The following is a 16,029-nucleotide window of genomic DNA, read 5'->3' on the forward strand; positions in this document are numbered from 1 at the left end:
CTTTGGTTTTACTTTGGACATTCCATGTGATAATGGCCTTAATAGAAAAAAAAAGCTTAAAAAACAAGGAATTTAATAGATGTGTACAGATTTATGTGCTTCAGAATTATTTTTATTGTCTCTTTGAAAATGTTTTCCTGTTTACTATATTTAGAACACAAATTCAGTAAATTGGAAAAAGTTATAATGTTAAAAATATGGGAAAAGGAAACATTTAGATTTTATGCTCTCTAAAGAAATTTTTCTATGGATCTTGGGTTTTGGTTATCAGGTATGAAAAGTATTGTCTGAGATTTGGTTGATAAGAACAACTAGGAGTATTAAATCAGGATAAATGGTAATGATTCTAGCTAAGTTAAACAGGCTATGCTAGATGGATTAAAAGGAAAAAAAAGTTTATATTTAAATGACAATTTAAAAAGTTTAATACCCTGGGCCTTCTTACGTTTAGGAAAGTGTTTTTCTTGGTTTGGGGCTGAATGAGGGGACAATATATTTAGAGTGACTAATACAAAATTACTAAATAGAATAACCTGAGGACTTGAAATAGTATTATGAGGCAACTGGCGATGTCTTTATACCATTTCAGAGAGTATTAATAAAAATGACATTTGTTAATTGTAGTAGATGAGATATACACCATGAGAAAAGTAATTTTTGTTTTGAAACTGCAAAAACCGTGGGCAAATAGGGAGACCTGAAGTGTACTTATTTTAAAGTTAATTTCAGTTTTATTAAGAAGCTGCAAATAAATAATCATGGTTACAGAGTTCACATTTGTAGGTTATCATGTTTAAGCACATTTAAAATTTTTTGATAATAGTCTATCATTTTTACTATAACAGGAAAATATAATTAGCTAAAAGAATTGCAATTTGCATTAAAAAAGAAAGTTATTAATTTTTTTTCATAGTTTCTGTCTAAAATCCACTCTCATAAAGATCTGGTTGAATAGGGAGATTGGAGGTTCTAGAGGGAAATTGCTGCACCCAGTATAATAGACTCCATATGCATATAAAGTATTTATTCTAGACAATTATGTGATGATAATGATTGCCACTTTACTGAGCATTCATTACGTTCCACTGTTGTAGATGTGTTATATGTATTCCTGGTGATCCTTATATTAACCCTGCAAATTAGGTGGTTGGTTGCTAGGGATTCAGAATCGGGCCAGTGGGCCTAGTAAACCTCCCTCTTTGAACCTTTTTCCTGCCCACAAACTTAGTTGAAATGTATATGTTTGGAAGTTATCTCCAGAAAGTGATTGTAAACTCGGAAGGTGGCTGTGCTAGTGAAATAAGATTGCTTTAATTTCTTTTATTTATAGGAATCTTTAAAACAGGTGGGACCTGTTTTGCAACAATGTTGAAAATTTGTTTTTTCACCTTACTTAACTCGAAACTTAACATTTTGCTATTGTGAATATCTAGCATATTCTAGTAATTTTTTATTTAATAGTCATAGGTACTGTTTATGGAGTGCTTCCTATGGACTGAGCAGTGTGCTCTCTAAAATATGGTAACTGTTAGACACATTTAATTCGAAATTTAAAAATTCAGCTCCTCAGTTGCACTGGCCACATTGTTGTTGCTCATGTGGCTGGCGCCCATATTGAGCAGTTTCAGGTGCAGAACATTTTCATCACCTCACAGATTCTGTTGGACAGTGCTATACACTTTACATCCTGTTTCTTTCTGTTTTTTTCCTAGTTTTTTTGAAATATAATTAACATATAGCACCATATAAGTTTAAAGTGTGCAGCATAATGATTTTACTTACATATTGTGAAATGATTACCACAATAAGTTTAGTGAACATCCATTGTCTCATATAGGTACCAAAAAAAAAAAAAAAAGGGAAAAAATGTTTTTTTCCTTGTAATGAGATCTCTTGGGATCTACTATTGTTAACAGTTCTCAAATTACATAATGTTTCTTGACCATGGCTCTTCAAGGTCTCTCTTCTTGTTTTTCATTATGAGACACTAGGAAACTAGGCTCAAAAGATAAGTAAATTGGCCAGTGTACATCTCTAGAGAGATAAAGAAAAATGACACAGTCCCTGAATTCAAAGGACAGTGGGGACACAGATAAGAAACAGCATCCAGTGTGATATAATAAGTAACACAGTTTTATGGGAGTTCATAGAAGATGGAGATTTAGGTAGTCAGAAGGGTTCCTGGAAGAAATCCTATTTGAGCTCAGTCTTGAAAGACAGGCAGTGATTATATATTAGCAAAAAGATGAACTAGGACATTATTATAAACAGAAACAGGTAGAAGTGTATAATCAGATGGGGAACTTCCCAATATTTGAACTGTATCTTAAATGAGGAATAGGAATTTTCCCTGGTCAGTAGGTTGAGCATTCCAGATGAAGGGAACAGCAGTGTGTGCAAAGGCTGCTCCCTTTATCCAGGGTGAAAGACCAAAACTTATCAGGGAATTGCAAGTACTGTACTATAGTTGGGTATTCACTATTCCCTGGGAGCGGGGCCTTGAGTTGGGAGATGAAGTTAGAAAGGTAGAGAAAAGACAGATTCTAGGAGTTTGGACCTTATGTTGTAGTATATATGGTACATTACTAGTTTTATCTCACCATGACTTTATAGATTTAAGAAAAATTTAGTTAGAAAAAAATATAGTCAAGATGAGGTTTAATTTAAAAAGTTTTTATATCAGTTTTGAGGAAAGATGGTATATTTGCTACTATATTTTTAGCTGAAATGTTGTGAAGTATGTTGATCTAGAAAAAATTTTTACTTAAAATCCAAATTTTTGCTTAGATTGGGAATGACAAATAATGTTCAAATTTCTTTTGTACTTTTAGCAACCTGGAAGCTTTTCTAGCTGGTCTGGTAGTTTCCTCATGGATGATAGCATGTCTAATACTCTAAGCCTCGAGGAGCACACTAGTGAGTTTTACGGTCTGGATGAAAATCAGGCTGTGTCTGCTCAGCAGAACTCACCCACAAAGTTCCTGGCTGTGGAGGCAAACGCTGTGCTGTCCTCTCTACAGACCATCCCAGAATTTGCAGAGACTCTAGAACTTATTGAATCTGTAAGTTTGAAATTGTGAGATTATCAAAAGCTCAGTTTTTGTTATGTGGTTACATGTTCAGAAACTCAGTTTAATGGACACTGACCAGTTTTATGTTACACATTACCTTGTCATGCTTAATTTTGTTCTGATATTTTGCAGTGGTTTCTGGCAAAAAAAAAAAAAAAATATATATATATATTTATGTATTTATTATACAAGTTGTATATTAGAGATAGTTGGAAAGTAGAGAACACTGTAGGAAGAAAATTAAAACCCCCATAAACCCAGAGTTAATAATTTGAGGTATTTCCTTGCAGGCTGTGTTATAGACATATAAAACACACATATATGTATACATTTTTAAACCCAAACATACACTAATGTATTATGTTTGTGAATTTTTTTCCCACATTATATCATGAGCATGTCCCTGTTTTCTTAACTCATTTTTTTGTAAACATCCTTGCTTTTTTTTTTTTTTTTTTAATTTTATTTATTTATTTTTGGCTGTGTTGGGTCTTCGTTTCTGTGCGAGGGCTTTCTCTAGTTGTGGTGAGTGGGGGCCACTCTTCATCGCGGTGCGCGGGCCTCTCACTGTCGTGGCCTCTCTTTGTTGCGGAGCACAAGCTCCAGACGCGCAGGCTCGGTAGTTGTGGCTCACAGGCCTAGTTGCCCCGCGGCATGTGGGATCCTCCCAGACCAGGGCTCGAACCCGTGTCCCCTGCAATGGCAGGCAGATTCTCAACCGCTGCGCCACCAGGGAAGCCCTCTTAACTCATTTTTAAACTTGAGTTTTAATCGCTTCATGGTATTCTGTCATATGAATGTAGCAAAATTTATTTATCCAACATACTATTATTTATTTATTTACACCATTTATGTGGTGTCCAGTTTTTCAGTATTACAAATTAAAGAACATACATAAAGCTTTGTGCAAAATCATGATTATGTCCTTAGGTTAAACTGAATTTTTGGATCACGGTGTATGACCACTTTGAAGATATTCCATACATATTACCAAATGATTATGTAGATGTGGAATAGAGTGTAAAGTTTTCTGATGTGGTATAGAATGTGAAGTTTTATGACGAACTGTACTCTCTTATAAAAATAACTTAAAATAATTTGTTATTTTCATTTAAAGTACTTTGACAGTAAGCTTCAGCTACTTAGAATTAGATGAAATATTACTTTGGAATGTTCCAACTGGAGTTGTCGTAAAAGCATAATCTGTTCCTCTCGTATGGGCTTGTTTAAAAAAAAGATGAACCAAGGAAAGCCTATTTCTACTGATAAAAATGAGTAGTTAATTAACTCTGGAAATCATCATCCTATGTTCAAGACTAGATTTAACGAGGTTATAATATTAATAACTTTAGTTAAGAATTTAATTTATTGCAGGATCCTGTAGCATGGAGTGATGTTACTAGCTTTGATCTTTCTGATGCTGCTGCTTCTCCTGTCAAGTCCACACCAGTTAAACTAATGCGAATTCAGCACAACGAAGGAGCCATGGAATGTCAATTTAACGTCAGTCTTGTACTTGAAGGGAAAAAAAACAGTTGTAACAGTGCAGACAGTGAGGCTGTTCCTTTAACATCCCCAAGTGTGGCTAAGTTTAGCACTCCACCAACCATCCTCAGAAAGAAGAGAAGAATGCGAGTGGGTCAGTCCCCAGGCAGCAACCCTGGTGATGGCTCATTCAATGATGGTGGTAATACGGCACTAAAACACACACCGGTGAAAACACTACCATTTTCTCCTTCACAGGTAGTAGTGTCATTTTTATTTATGTTTTCCAAATGCTGACAAGTTGGATTAAATTAGATCTTTAACATCCATACTAACAGTTCCTTGCTTTGATAACACATAAAAATGGATAATGTATTTAAATGTATACAGGAGAGTGCTGAGCTATGGTAAATCAGAAAAGTATCTCACAAAGTGTAGTAGTTGCATTTTATCTTACAATTTTTAGAGCGGAAAGGGATGTTTTAGATATGTAGTTCTACATCTTTATAGAACTCATCAGGAAATAGGCCCAGAAAGATAAAATGATTTGCCCAAAGTTATCTAATGGCAGAGCTGAGACTGGGAGCCAGTTTCCTGACTGACTGTTCAAGAGATATCAGGTATATATTCATAGACAACTGCTCCCTATAAGAATTTCATGTGTCAGTAGGTTGTTTAGGGATGTCAGGAACTATCTGCTTTCTCCTGTAGTTATATCCCTGGGGAGCAGATATTTATATCAAGGCAAACTGCACCTTTTATTTTATAATACTATCTTTCTTAATGAACACCATGTTACAGGCTGTGTGCTAAACATTTTTCTTATAGTATCTTAGTTAATGCTCTTTAAGAAAACCTTAGAGGTAGGTAAATGAAATTCAGAAGTTAGGCAATTTGTCCAAGGTCAGTTATTAAGAAAGAGATGAAGCTGGTGTTTGCTTAAAGTGTCTTGACAGAGGTTAAAAAGTCCAATAGGAGAAGAAGGAAGTTTAATGGCCAAATAAACTTGGAGGATGTTGGGATATTATTGGAGGTATGTTTTTGATGCTGGGAAGATGAGGATCTGGTAGTAAGTATACAGCCACTGTTTTCTCTGAAAATGGCACCCCCTCTGCTTCAGGGGATGCTATTTACATAGGCTACAATGCAGGTAGTGTGTCCACCCCCACCCCAAGAGTTACAGAGTATCCTGAGGAAGGTGAACCAGGCTTGAGCAGACTAGCAATTTTCTATTTTTGGAGTTTTGTGTACCTGCAATTTTCATTGAACAGTAAATTGTAAGGTGGAAAATGGCTGAGAAGGTGAGGCATGATTATAAAGATTGTATATCCCATGGCAAAGAACTTGGATTTTATCCTATGATTTATGGGCATCAGAAGTGATAGAGCTATTATAGAATTCATTCCAGTTATAAGCAACCTTAAAGCGATTTCCATTTTTTTCTTAATTTATTTATTATTATTATTATTTTTTGGCTGCGTCAGGTCTTAGTTGCAGCATGTGGGATCTTCACTGAGACATGCGGGATCTTCTTTCCTTGCAGAGTGCGGGCTTCTCTCTAGTTGTGGCGTGCAGGTTTTCTCTCTCTAGTTGTGATGCGCAGGCTCCAGAGAGCTTGGGCTCTGTAGTTTGCGGCATGCGGGCTCTCTAGCTGAGGCACGTGAGCTCAGTAGTTTTGGTGCCCGCGGCATGTGGGAACCTAGTTCCCCGACCAGGGATCGAACCCGTGTCCCCTGCATTGGAAGGCAGATTCTTTACCACTGGACCACCAGGAAAGTCCCTGGCAATTTCCACTTTTTCTTGCCATTGCTTCTACTCTGTTGGCTACAGAAATAAAGTAGTATTTCACAATTGTATGTAAGTTAAGATCCAATGAGTAAATTGTGTCATTTGGAAAACAGGCTCTATGATACCGATTTTGGCTGCTCAAAGGTTCTGAGCTGTGTTCTAAATAGGCAAATTTGCCAGACAACTGTACTTCTTCTTAGCAAAGCACTGTTATTATATTCTGAGTTCTAAATATTCTTATAGAAAGGAACACTTAAGATCATTTATTAATAAAATCATAAAACATTTTTTTCAGTTACACTGTTGTACAAAGCTTACATTTAACACAGCAGCTATTTATGGTTTCTATAGATTCCTATTTGATAAGATGCACTGTTTGGAAATTTTTTTATTGTGTTTTGTTACTTTTGAATATTTGTTAAGCGGCTATTTTTTGAATACCTGTTACCTCTTAAACACTGTTCTGCGGAGGCAGTGATGAACAAAACAAAAATGCCTGCCCTCTTGGAGCTTAATTTTTATGGAGTGGAATGTAAATGTATTATTGATAATCCTTTCCTAAAAGGAATGGAGAAATAATTTGAAAATCTTATCAGTTTGATATTTGGGTAGGATTTTGACATTTTAGAAATTGTCTTTGAACTCTCTTCCTTTTTTAGTTTTTCAACACGTGTCCTGGAAATGAACAAATTAATATAGAAAATCCTTCATTCACATCAACCCCTATTTTTGGGCAGAAAGTTCTCATTACAACTCCTCTTCATAAGGAAACAACCCCCAAAGATCAAAAGGAAAATGTAGGGTAAGTACATATTAAATAATTATGTTAGAGAAAATGGGAAGCACAATTTCAAGAGCAGATTACCTTTGTCCATTTATACATATATCATCATCCCTGTCCATATGGGATTTAGAATTTAAAAAAAATCATAACCTTATGTTTTATCCCTAGGAGACTGAAAACCAGCTAAATGTAGTATAAAACTTTGATCTTGAGCAAACAACATTTTTAGTACTTATTTCTGCATTAGTCTTTTTTCTATTTTAAGATGATTGATTGGAATAAGAATAGTTTAGGCAGGCACGCTTTAAAAGTCTTGGAATGTTTAAATAAAGCATGTGTATATACAAGAAAATATAGTGTGTGCTTTTATTGTGGCTTTACCTTCCTTAACTCATATGAAATCAAATTTTGACTGTAATACAAATATCTAAATGATTGGATAGGTTTAGAACACCTACTATTAGAAGATCTATATTGGGTACCACACCAAGAACTCCCACTCCTTTTAAGAATGCGCTTGCTGCTCAGGAGAAAAAATATGGACCTCTTAAAACTGTGGTATGTATACTCCTTTTATTTTTAAGAATTTTCCTAATTTTAATAAGACACAAATTTTGATTTTTATCCTTGATTTTTAACATTTTAAAAAAGATGTTCAATGAACTGGATTAAAAAAATGTTATCTCGATTTATAAGTTTGAATTTGTGTTAATCTTTTTCCTTGTAAGTAAACCTTTGCTTGGCTTCTTTTGAATTCAGACTTTCTTTATATCGTCTAGAGAAGGCAAGTCAAGTTTCAGTAGAACTCATTGCTTAATACTAAAACCCACCTTTTAGTAGTTTCAGTAGCAGTTACCTACAGTAGAATAAAATAATTTTAATATTTTGATATACATAAGTACTTTCCTAATAATATTTATGAAACTGATTGATCATGATACCTCTTTAAGGCTCAGTTTCCTCTTCTATTCAGTGGATATCATAAAACACCCCAGCAGGTTATTTGTGAAGATAGATAATAGAAATAAAGAGGCTGGTACTAAGTTTCAAGTAGTATGTGCTTAGTTGCTGCTATTATTATTTTAATAATAGTGGTAACAATAGTAGTACATGAACAGAGGTGGGAATTGTTACCTGTGTTAGCACACAGATAATTTTGAAGTACCTTAGGTGAACCATGGGCACTCTGATTCTAGGCAGATAAAGACTTCTGACAAATTACGTACATTAGAAATAAAATATGATTTTTAAAATATTGGTCACTTCTAGGGTACTTTAGTTATCTTCTATTTTTAGTCACATTTTGAGTAAATCAATTAATAAATTCTAGTTTACTTGATTTAATCAATTTTCTACCAAAGAGCATGTCTCACACTCAGATCTCCTAGTCTTTTCCTTTTTTTGAAATACTGTTTGAGGGTACATAGTAGGATTGATCAAGTCTTTTTGTCACTTAGTTCCATATGCTACTATGAACAATTATATTCTCTTTAGAGTTCTCTAAACTTTTTAGTTTTTATGAATATATACATAATAAAAGTGGGATCACACTGTGTACTCTTTTGTTACCTTTTAAAATTTAATAAATTGTATATATTTATCCCATAATTTTTAATGTTTTTGTATTAGTCCATTGTATGGAATTACCTAATTGATTTAATCTGTTTCAGCATTTTGTTATTCGTTTAAAAAATTTATCATTAATTTGATAAATATTGATTGAGTGCCTATTATGTGCCAGGCGCTGAGCTAGGCTTTTGGGGATGTAATGTTAAACATGTCAGGTATGCTTCCTGCCTTCAGAAGGGTGTGTAGCCTAATTGGGAATTCGACAAATAAGCAATAATTTGAAGACAGTTGAAAAATTCTGACAGTGCCTCAGGGTCATTTGGTCAACATATACGTTGAGTAAAAATTATCATTTTAATAATAGTGCATAAGAAATTAGGTTTCAGATATCTAAGTCCCTGTCAGTTTGTTCATGTTTTGGAAGAATTTATCCATTGCCAAAACAGGTCATTTTCACCAGCAATTGAAGATAAAAAGAAAGTATTGATTTTGTAATTAAAATGTCTAAAGTATCTGTAGGCTCATTTGTAGCGAGCTGACTTTTCATTCCTTCCGCTCCTCCTCCTCCAGTTGTTTACTGAGCACCTACTATGTGCTCACCACTGAGCTTTCTTGTGTATCTTACAGTGGGTCAAAGGCACTTCTTAGAGGTTGGCTTTCTAGGACACTTGTATTCTTTCTTTTTTTATTTTGAAACTGAAGTATAGTTGATTTACAGTGTTACGTTAATTTCTGCTATACAGCTAAGTGATTCAGTTACACACACACACACACACACACATATATATATACTTTCTTTTTCATATTTTTTTCCATTATGGTTTATCACAGGATATTGAATACAGTTCCCTATGCTATACCGTAGGACCTTGTTATTTATCCATTTTATATATGATAGTTTGCATCTCCTAGCCCCAAACTCCTAATCCTTCCCTCCCCCACCCCTCTTCCCCCTTGGCAACCACAAATCTGTTTTCTATGTCTGTGAATCTGCTTCTGATTCATAGATAAGTTCATTTCTGTCTATTTTAGATTCCACATGTAAGTGATATCATGCGGTATTTGTCTTTGTCTGCCTTACTTTACTTAGTATGATAATCTCTAAGTCCATCCATGTTGCTGCAAATGGTATTATTTCCTTCCTTTTTATGGCTTGAGTATTATTCCCTTGTACGTATGCACCACATCTTAGGACACTTGTATTCTTACAGGGGAAAAATAGATTCCAGGTTTCTTTTTAAGAGCACCTTATCTATATTCTTTGTGAAATGTAATCCTTAAAACAAGATCTCTTGGAGCAACACACAGAAATACTGACATAATTCCTGCATGTCTCAGGCTGTAGATGAGAGCACTTTAAAAAAATTCTGTTTCCATTTTTAAAGTTTTTGTAAGTGCTGTGAAATCTCATTTATATATGAATGCTACTCTCCCTAACTTTGTCGACTGGGAACATAAGCTGCTGGTCATTACATGCTGCCAGTTTGTTCTTTTGTTTAGTGGCGCTTTGATTACCTTTTTTTTTTTTTTAAACAGATAGATGAATAATCTTTTGAGACTATTTCATCATTCAGCCCATATTCACGTTTTTTTTGTATCCTGCCTTCCCACACTCCAGTACACACATAGACACACACAGACACACATGCACATGCACACACTTCTTGAACACTGTGTCTCAGCTCTAAGCTTAAGGCTAGGTGTGCAGAGATGTATACACAGATGAAAAAGATGTGATCACTGCTCTCAAATAGCTCACATATTTAGTAGTAAGAGAAACATGTAAACTAGTAACTAGACACTATGCAATAAGTACAATAAAAATAGAAGAAGGAGAGCTACTGTAGTCCCAATTCGTTCTATGTTTCCTATTTTTATATAAAAATACTTGGGGAAATAATCGCTTTTCTGTTTAATTTTGAGGATCCTGATTGAAGCAGGAGCTGTAATAGGTTCCCCAAAAGGAAGACTTTTGTTTAGTGCCCTAGCGTGAAGAAAGTGGCACACTTCATTCAGTGCTTGCAATGTGCAGTATTATTTTTGCCAATAATATTTTGCAATATTATTTTTGCCATAGCTATTTGAGAGCAGTGATCACATCTTTTTCATCTGTGTATGTATCTATAGGGACTGGGAGAAAGTTATGCCAATAATGAAAAAGTATAAAAGATGGGTTTCTATATATGGGGAGAAAAAGGAATTGCTATAAAAGGCTTTTTAAAAACCCTTTTAAAAATAATTTAGTCACAGCCACTTGCCTTCTTGGAAGAAGATATTCGGGAAGTTTTAAAAGAAGAAACTGGAACAGACATATTCCTCAAAGAGGAAGATGAACCAGCTTACAAAAGCTGCAAACAAGAGGTGATCTTTTAGTATTGTTGTTAATAAAAGTCTTACCGTGTTCAAGTGACTTGACCATAATGTTCCTGTTGTAAATTATCCATTCTAGCATACTGCTTCTGTAAAGAAGGTCAGAAAATCACTAGTCTTAGATAATTGGGAAAAAGAAGAACCAGCCACTCAACTAGTAACTGAAGATCTTTCAGGCATGCAGGTTTGTAAAGAATTTTTCTTATATTAAGATGGTTGCTTTATGCCCTAGTGGTTCTTGTGTTTTACTCATTGTGTGGCTAATTCATTAGAGCTTCTTAGACGGTTTCCTTTAGTAGTATTCTGCCTAATTCAGAGAGAAACAATTAACTGTAGAGAATATCTTATTTACTTCTTTGCTTTTTATATTTGTTTGGTCTTGAGGGGAGTTAGCTCCCTTATGTATGATGTCAAAAAATGGTAGTTCTCAAAGCTTTAAATTTCAATATCTTTGGTTCATTTCTTAAATATTTAATTTTACTGCATTACTAGAAATTTCATCGGAACCAGAAGCTTTCTTGGAGGGAAATGAACAGGGCTTCCACTACCACTTACTCAGTAGTCCCTCTATTTGTCTCCATTTTTGAATTAGTTATTTTATTTTCCTCTTTCTTTTTTCTCTTAGTCAGAAAATATATTTACAACATCTTTATTAATGATACCATTATTGGAAATACATGACAATAGGTGCAACTTGACTCCTGAAAAACAAGATATAAATTCAACCAACAAAACATATACACTTAATAAAAAGAAACCAAACCCTAACACTTCCAAAGTTGTCACATTGGAAAAGAATCTTCAGGTATGAATTTATAAATTTCTTTCAGTGATTTTTGTTGTTGTTCATTCAATTATTACTTTGGACCTACTGATCAGAAATTATACTTTTTCTTTTAAATTCAAAATTGACTATAATAGTAACTAGACATTCACCATTGTTTTGTCACTCAAACTAGATTTGGGTTTTTGAGAGACTCGCTCATCAGGGCACATATAAACTAAACAATTGGAATGGTAGCCAATGTTGTTTCCTGTTATTACAAGCTAACATAGTAAAGACAATTGGAATCACTCTTCTGGTGATTTCTTAAGCACTGTTTCATTTTTAAACTAAAAATATCTAAATCTACTTCTGGCACCTCTTCTGTAATAAATAATTGTAGCCCTGATTGCTACTTTTAAAGGGTAAGTGGTTGGAAGCAGTTTCAAACTTGATTTTGTTGGTATCGATATAATGGTTTCCAGTGAACTTTCTGGCTCAAAGTTGTAAAACAGAATCCTTTTTTCTGATGCTATGCAGCCATTATGTAACTGCAAATGAAGGCTGGAGAAATTTTTACTTTGTTATCTTAAGAATTCAACCAAGAGAATTTGAGAGGTCATTGAGGAGGAAGTTTTCTTCTTTACACTGCAGTGACTGCAGAGCTATCCTTCCTGACATTCAAGCATTTCTTGAAAACATCTTTGGCAATCAGATGTGGCCACCTCCTCTCTTTCTTGAGCCACTGCTCTTCACAGAGCCATGTAACACATTCTCTGAATCCCCATTTACCAGTGTTTAACACAGAACTTTTCAGGAAATTTTATTACATAGCAGGTCATACCTATGGAGTAGTAACCTTTACTCTATAATAAGGGAAGAAAACAAATGAAACAAACGTAAACTTGACTTTGTGTTATGATATATTTCCTGATTTGCAAGACATAAAGCATTCTTGGTTCATTTTTTGACATTGCATTCTCTCTTTAAATCTTTTGCAAAACTTTGAAGCAGTAATGACTGACATTTCTTTCCATGTTTAGACTGATTTGATTTGAGGGGCAGTTGTGGGAACAGAAATTTTAAACTGCCTCCACAGTCCTATAGGTAGCTAAAAAATTGACTTAAAAAACTTGATCATAAATATTTTAGTATGTATTTTTGAAACATCATTATTTAAAAAGAATCACAATGCTGTTATCAAAAACATTTTTTACAATAATTATTAAATATCCAATCAATTAATTGATTTTTTAAAAGTCTAATTGTGAAGTAGAATGGATAGTTATCGTAGTAATTTTCACATCACTATTAATATTGCCTTCCTAGTCTTGTGAATGGGAAACAGTGGTTTATGGGAAGACGGAAGACCAACTTATCATGACGGAACAAGCAAGAAGATATTTGAGCACTTATACAGCTACAGGCAGTACCTCAAGAGCTCTCATACTGTGATTGTTATTAAAACGGATGAAATGCCCCATTTCCTTATTAGATTCGATACCAAATTAGGCTGCAATGAATTTTTTTTGTTGATTAACTGTTTTTAAAGTTTTAATACAGCCCTAAAATGGTTTGCATCCTTTTTCATATTGGGCAAGCAGAAAGCTAGGCACTTAAGTAAGGGGTAGGCAATTTCACAGTTTATTTTTTAAGACGTAAGATTTTAAAAAATTGTTTTTAAAGAACAAGATGGGGAAATCATATTAGAATATTCCTGGGTATTCTAAAAGTAAATTCTCACATATTTTCTTCAAAAGATATATGTTGCTACTCTCCTGATGCTGCGGTTTTGTTATAGATAGGTTTTATGAGTATGTATGATTTCTGAAACTAGTCTCTGTATAGAAAGCACTCATGGTTTTATGAAGTACTTTTGCCTATCTGCTGATTTACTTAGGCTACCATTTACAAAGAAACACAGTGGAAAGGAATTTAAAAGAAAGAAAGTCGCACTACTAATTTTTGGTATTTTTCAAAAAACAGTAAAATTAACTACAGTGTTAAATGTATTTATTTGAGCATAGTACTAAAAACAAAAGGCATTGCAAAAAGGTTTTTTCCTTATTAGTAAAGAGTCAGTATTTTCTTCATAAATCTCAGAAGAGCTGAGAGTTTTGTTGAATGTATTGTACAGTATGTAGGAGCAGGAAAACTTTGTAAATTGGAAAGAAGTCTGTTTTTATAATTTATTTTCATTTTTAAAGCTTAAATGTAGATATTTATACCTATACAGGGTGTCTAGAAGCCAATGTTGTTTCCTGTTATTACAAGCTAACATAGTAAAGAACAGTTTTGAGTTTTAAGTATGAAACAATAGTAAGTTATAGCTGCAAAGAATACAATATCTATACTGTATGTCACATCTACCTAAATATTGCACTATGTCCTTTAAATCATGTTGGTTATATAAAGTAGTTCTAAAAATGTACTAAATAATAATTTAATATTTTCTTTTTAAATTATATGGGGGGGTCATATAATTTAATCTGGTGATTTGTATATGTGTTTGAAATTTTTGCATTTTGTTTAAAAAATAATATGGTACTTGGTCCCTAAAAACAGTCTGCACTTAGACGTTTATTATATTTACTCAATGTTTCAGAAGTAGAGAACATTATCTTTTATTTATAAAAATATATGTCCTTTTATAAATGTTTTGTGTTTCTCTACAGGTTACAACAGTTGCTTCAGTTGCCTGTTTTAGGTGTTTGCACTTATTTTATTTCTTCTTGAAAGAATGTCTTTATTTGCTTTTGTGTAGAGATTTTATGTAATTTTTTTTGAGACATATAATGGTGTGCTGTCAACTTAAACACTGACAGGTAAATAGAATTGTACACTGTAGTTTTAATTATTTGTAATTGACACACTCTCTCCCTCTCCACTCCTGAAGTATGCTGCTATAGAAGATAGCAGAATCGGCTTGCTGCTATGAGAGAAGGAAAGAGCAACCACCACTTGCACTGTGTGAAAAGATAAAAAGCAAATGATGGCAAGTTCTCAAGTTAACTTAATGGAATCAACCATTACCAGGCAAATTCTTGCAAATATTAAAATGCTATGCCTTAAAACAAAAACAGCTTAAGATTCTCTGATGTTTTCATGTTGATAGAAATGGAAATACTATTTTAATGCCTAGCTTTTGAACAGTAGACCTAAAAGGGTTTTAAGCTATTTAAATCTACTTGCTCATTTTTGCATATTATATGTAGTGAGAAGTGAAGAAAATGTGTGGTACTAAGATTATGCCTTGTTGATACAAATAGATGAACCAATTTGAATCTTCGTAGCATGTTTGTTAAGTATGTTGATTGCTTCCTAATTAGTGAACTTCTCACAGAAACTTCACTTTGTAAAACCAGTGATTGTAGCAAAATCATACTGGATCATTTCAATTTCAGTTATCTTGAATAACATATAATGGTTCCTTTTTTTTTTTTTTTTTTTTATGTAGCCCTTAGCTGGTTTGGATGAACATAGTCTCCAATTACCAAAGTATAATATCTTGGAAGAGCTATATTTTTTTAAAGCATAATTTTTCTTGAGCATTAAATTATCCCACATGTAATGTATTGAAAATCAGCTTGGGCTTTTTGGACAGAGTACATATTTGGGTTGGTATTGGTTGAATCCTCTAGTTAACTGCTTTGTTGCTTTTTGCAAGAAGATTTCTTAATCTTAAACATGTCAGGCATCTTAAATCACCTTTTATACTGTTATGTTCCTTTGAATTTCTTTCAGTATGTTATAAAAATGCCAGACATACATGTAGCAGCCATACTTGCATGGAAACTGACTACACATATATAATACCACATTTTGTTATAAGGTTTTCGCATTAATACAGCAATTACCCTGACTAAATTGAGTTTTTTGATGTATGGGAAAACTTTCCATTGTAAGAGAATCTTGCATACAATGTTGACTGTTAACATCCAAAATAAAACATCTGTGTACAAGCTGACATGGCATTGCTCATTTCACTTTGGTTTTGTATTTTATGGTATTGATCGAACCTTTAAGGACTTGACCCAACATTCTGTTCTTAAGACCATTTTTCTCCTTTAGAGCTCCCTTTGCAGGTGATTTTATCTGTTAACACAGCTTGACGTCTTTACTCAAGAAATGGAAATACTTGAGCCTCATTTAGAGCCATATTTTCAACTGCCTTTTTTTTTTTTTTGCGGTACGTGGGC

General features: G+C 33.7%; 1 protein-coding gene across 6 annotated transcripts in view; it reads left to right on the plus strand.

Moving 5' to 3' along the window:
- Positions 1–15,797, plus strand: part of MYBL1 (MYB proto-oncogene like 1) — a 34,144-nt gene extending 18,347 nt beyond the window's left edge. The window contains exons 9-16 of one of the 6 annotated variants that reach the window (XM_027127980.1): positions 2,832–3,062; positions 4,446–4,814; positions 7,004–7,146; positions 7,572–7,686; positions 10,942–11,058; positions 11,147–11,251; positions 11,693–11,872; positions 13,160–15,797. In XM_027127980.1, coding sequence (XP_026983781.1) covers positions 2,832–3,062; positions 4,446–4,814; positions 7,004–7,146; positions 7,572–7,686; positions 10,942–11,058; positions 11,147–11,251; positions 11,693–11,872; positions 13,160–13,285 — 1,386 coding nt within the window. In that variant the 3' untranslated portion in view covers positions 13,286–15,797. The remainder of the gene's footprint in view (positions 1–2,831; positions 3,063–4,445; positions 4,815–7,003; positions 7,147–7,571; positions 7,687–10,941; positions 11,059–11,146; positions 11,252–11,692; positions 11,873–13,159) is intronic. The other 5 variants (XM_027127981.1, XM_027127982.1, XM_027127984.1 and 2 more) reach the window with 5 other exon arrangements.
- The last annotated feature ends 232 nt before the right edge of the window (positions 15,798–16,029 follow it).

Source organism: Aethalodelphis obliquidens, unplaced genomic scaffold, assembly GCF_003676395.1.
Source record: "Aethalodelphis obliquidens isolate GAN/ISIS:26980383/991018 unplaced genomic scaffold, ASM367639v1 scaffold33, whole genome shotgun sequence".
Classification (NCBI taxonomy): domain Eukaryota; kingdom Metazoa; phylum Chordata; class Mammalia; order Artiodactyla; family Delphinidae; genus Aethalodelphis; species Aethalodelphis obliquidens.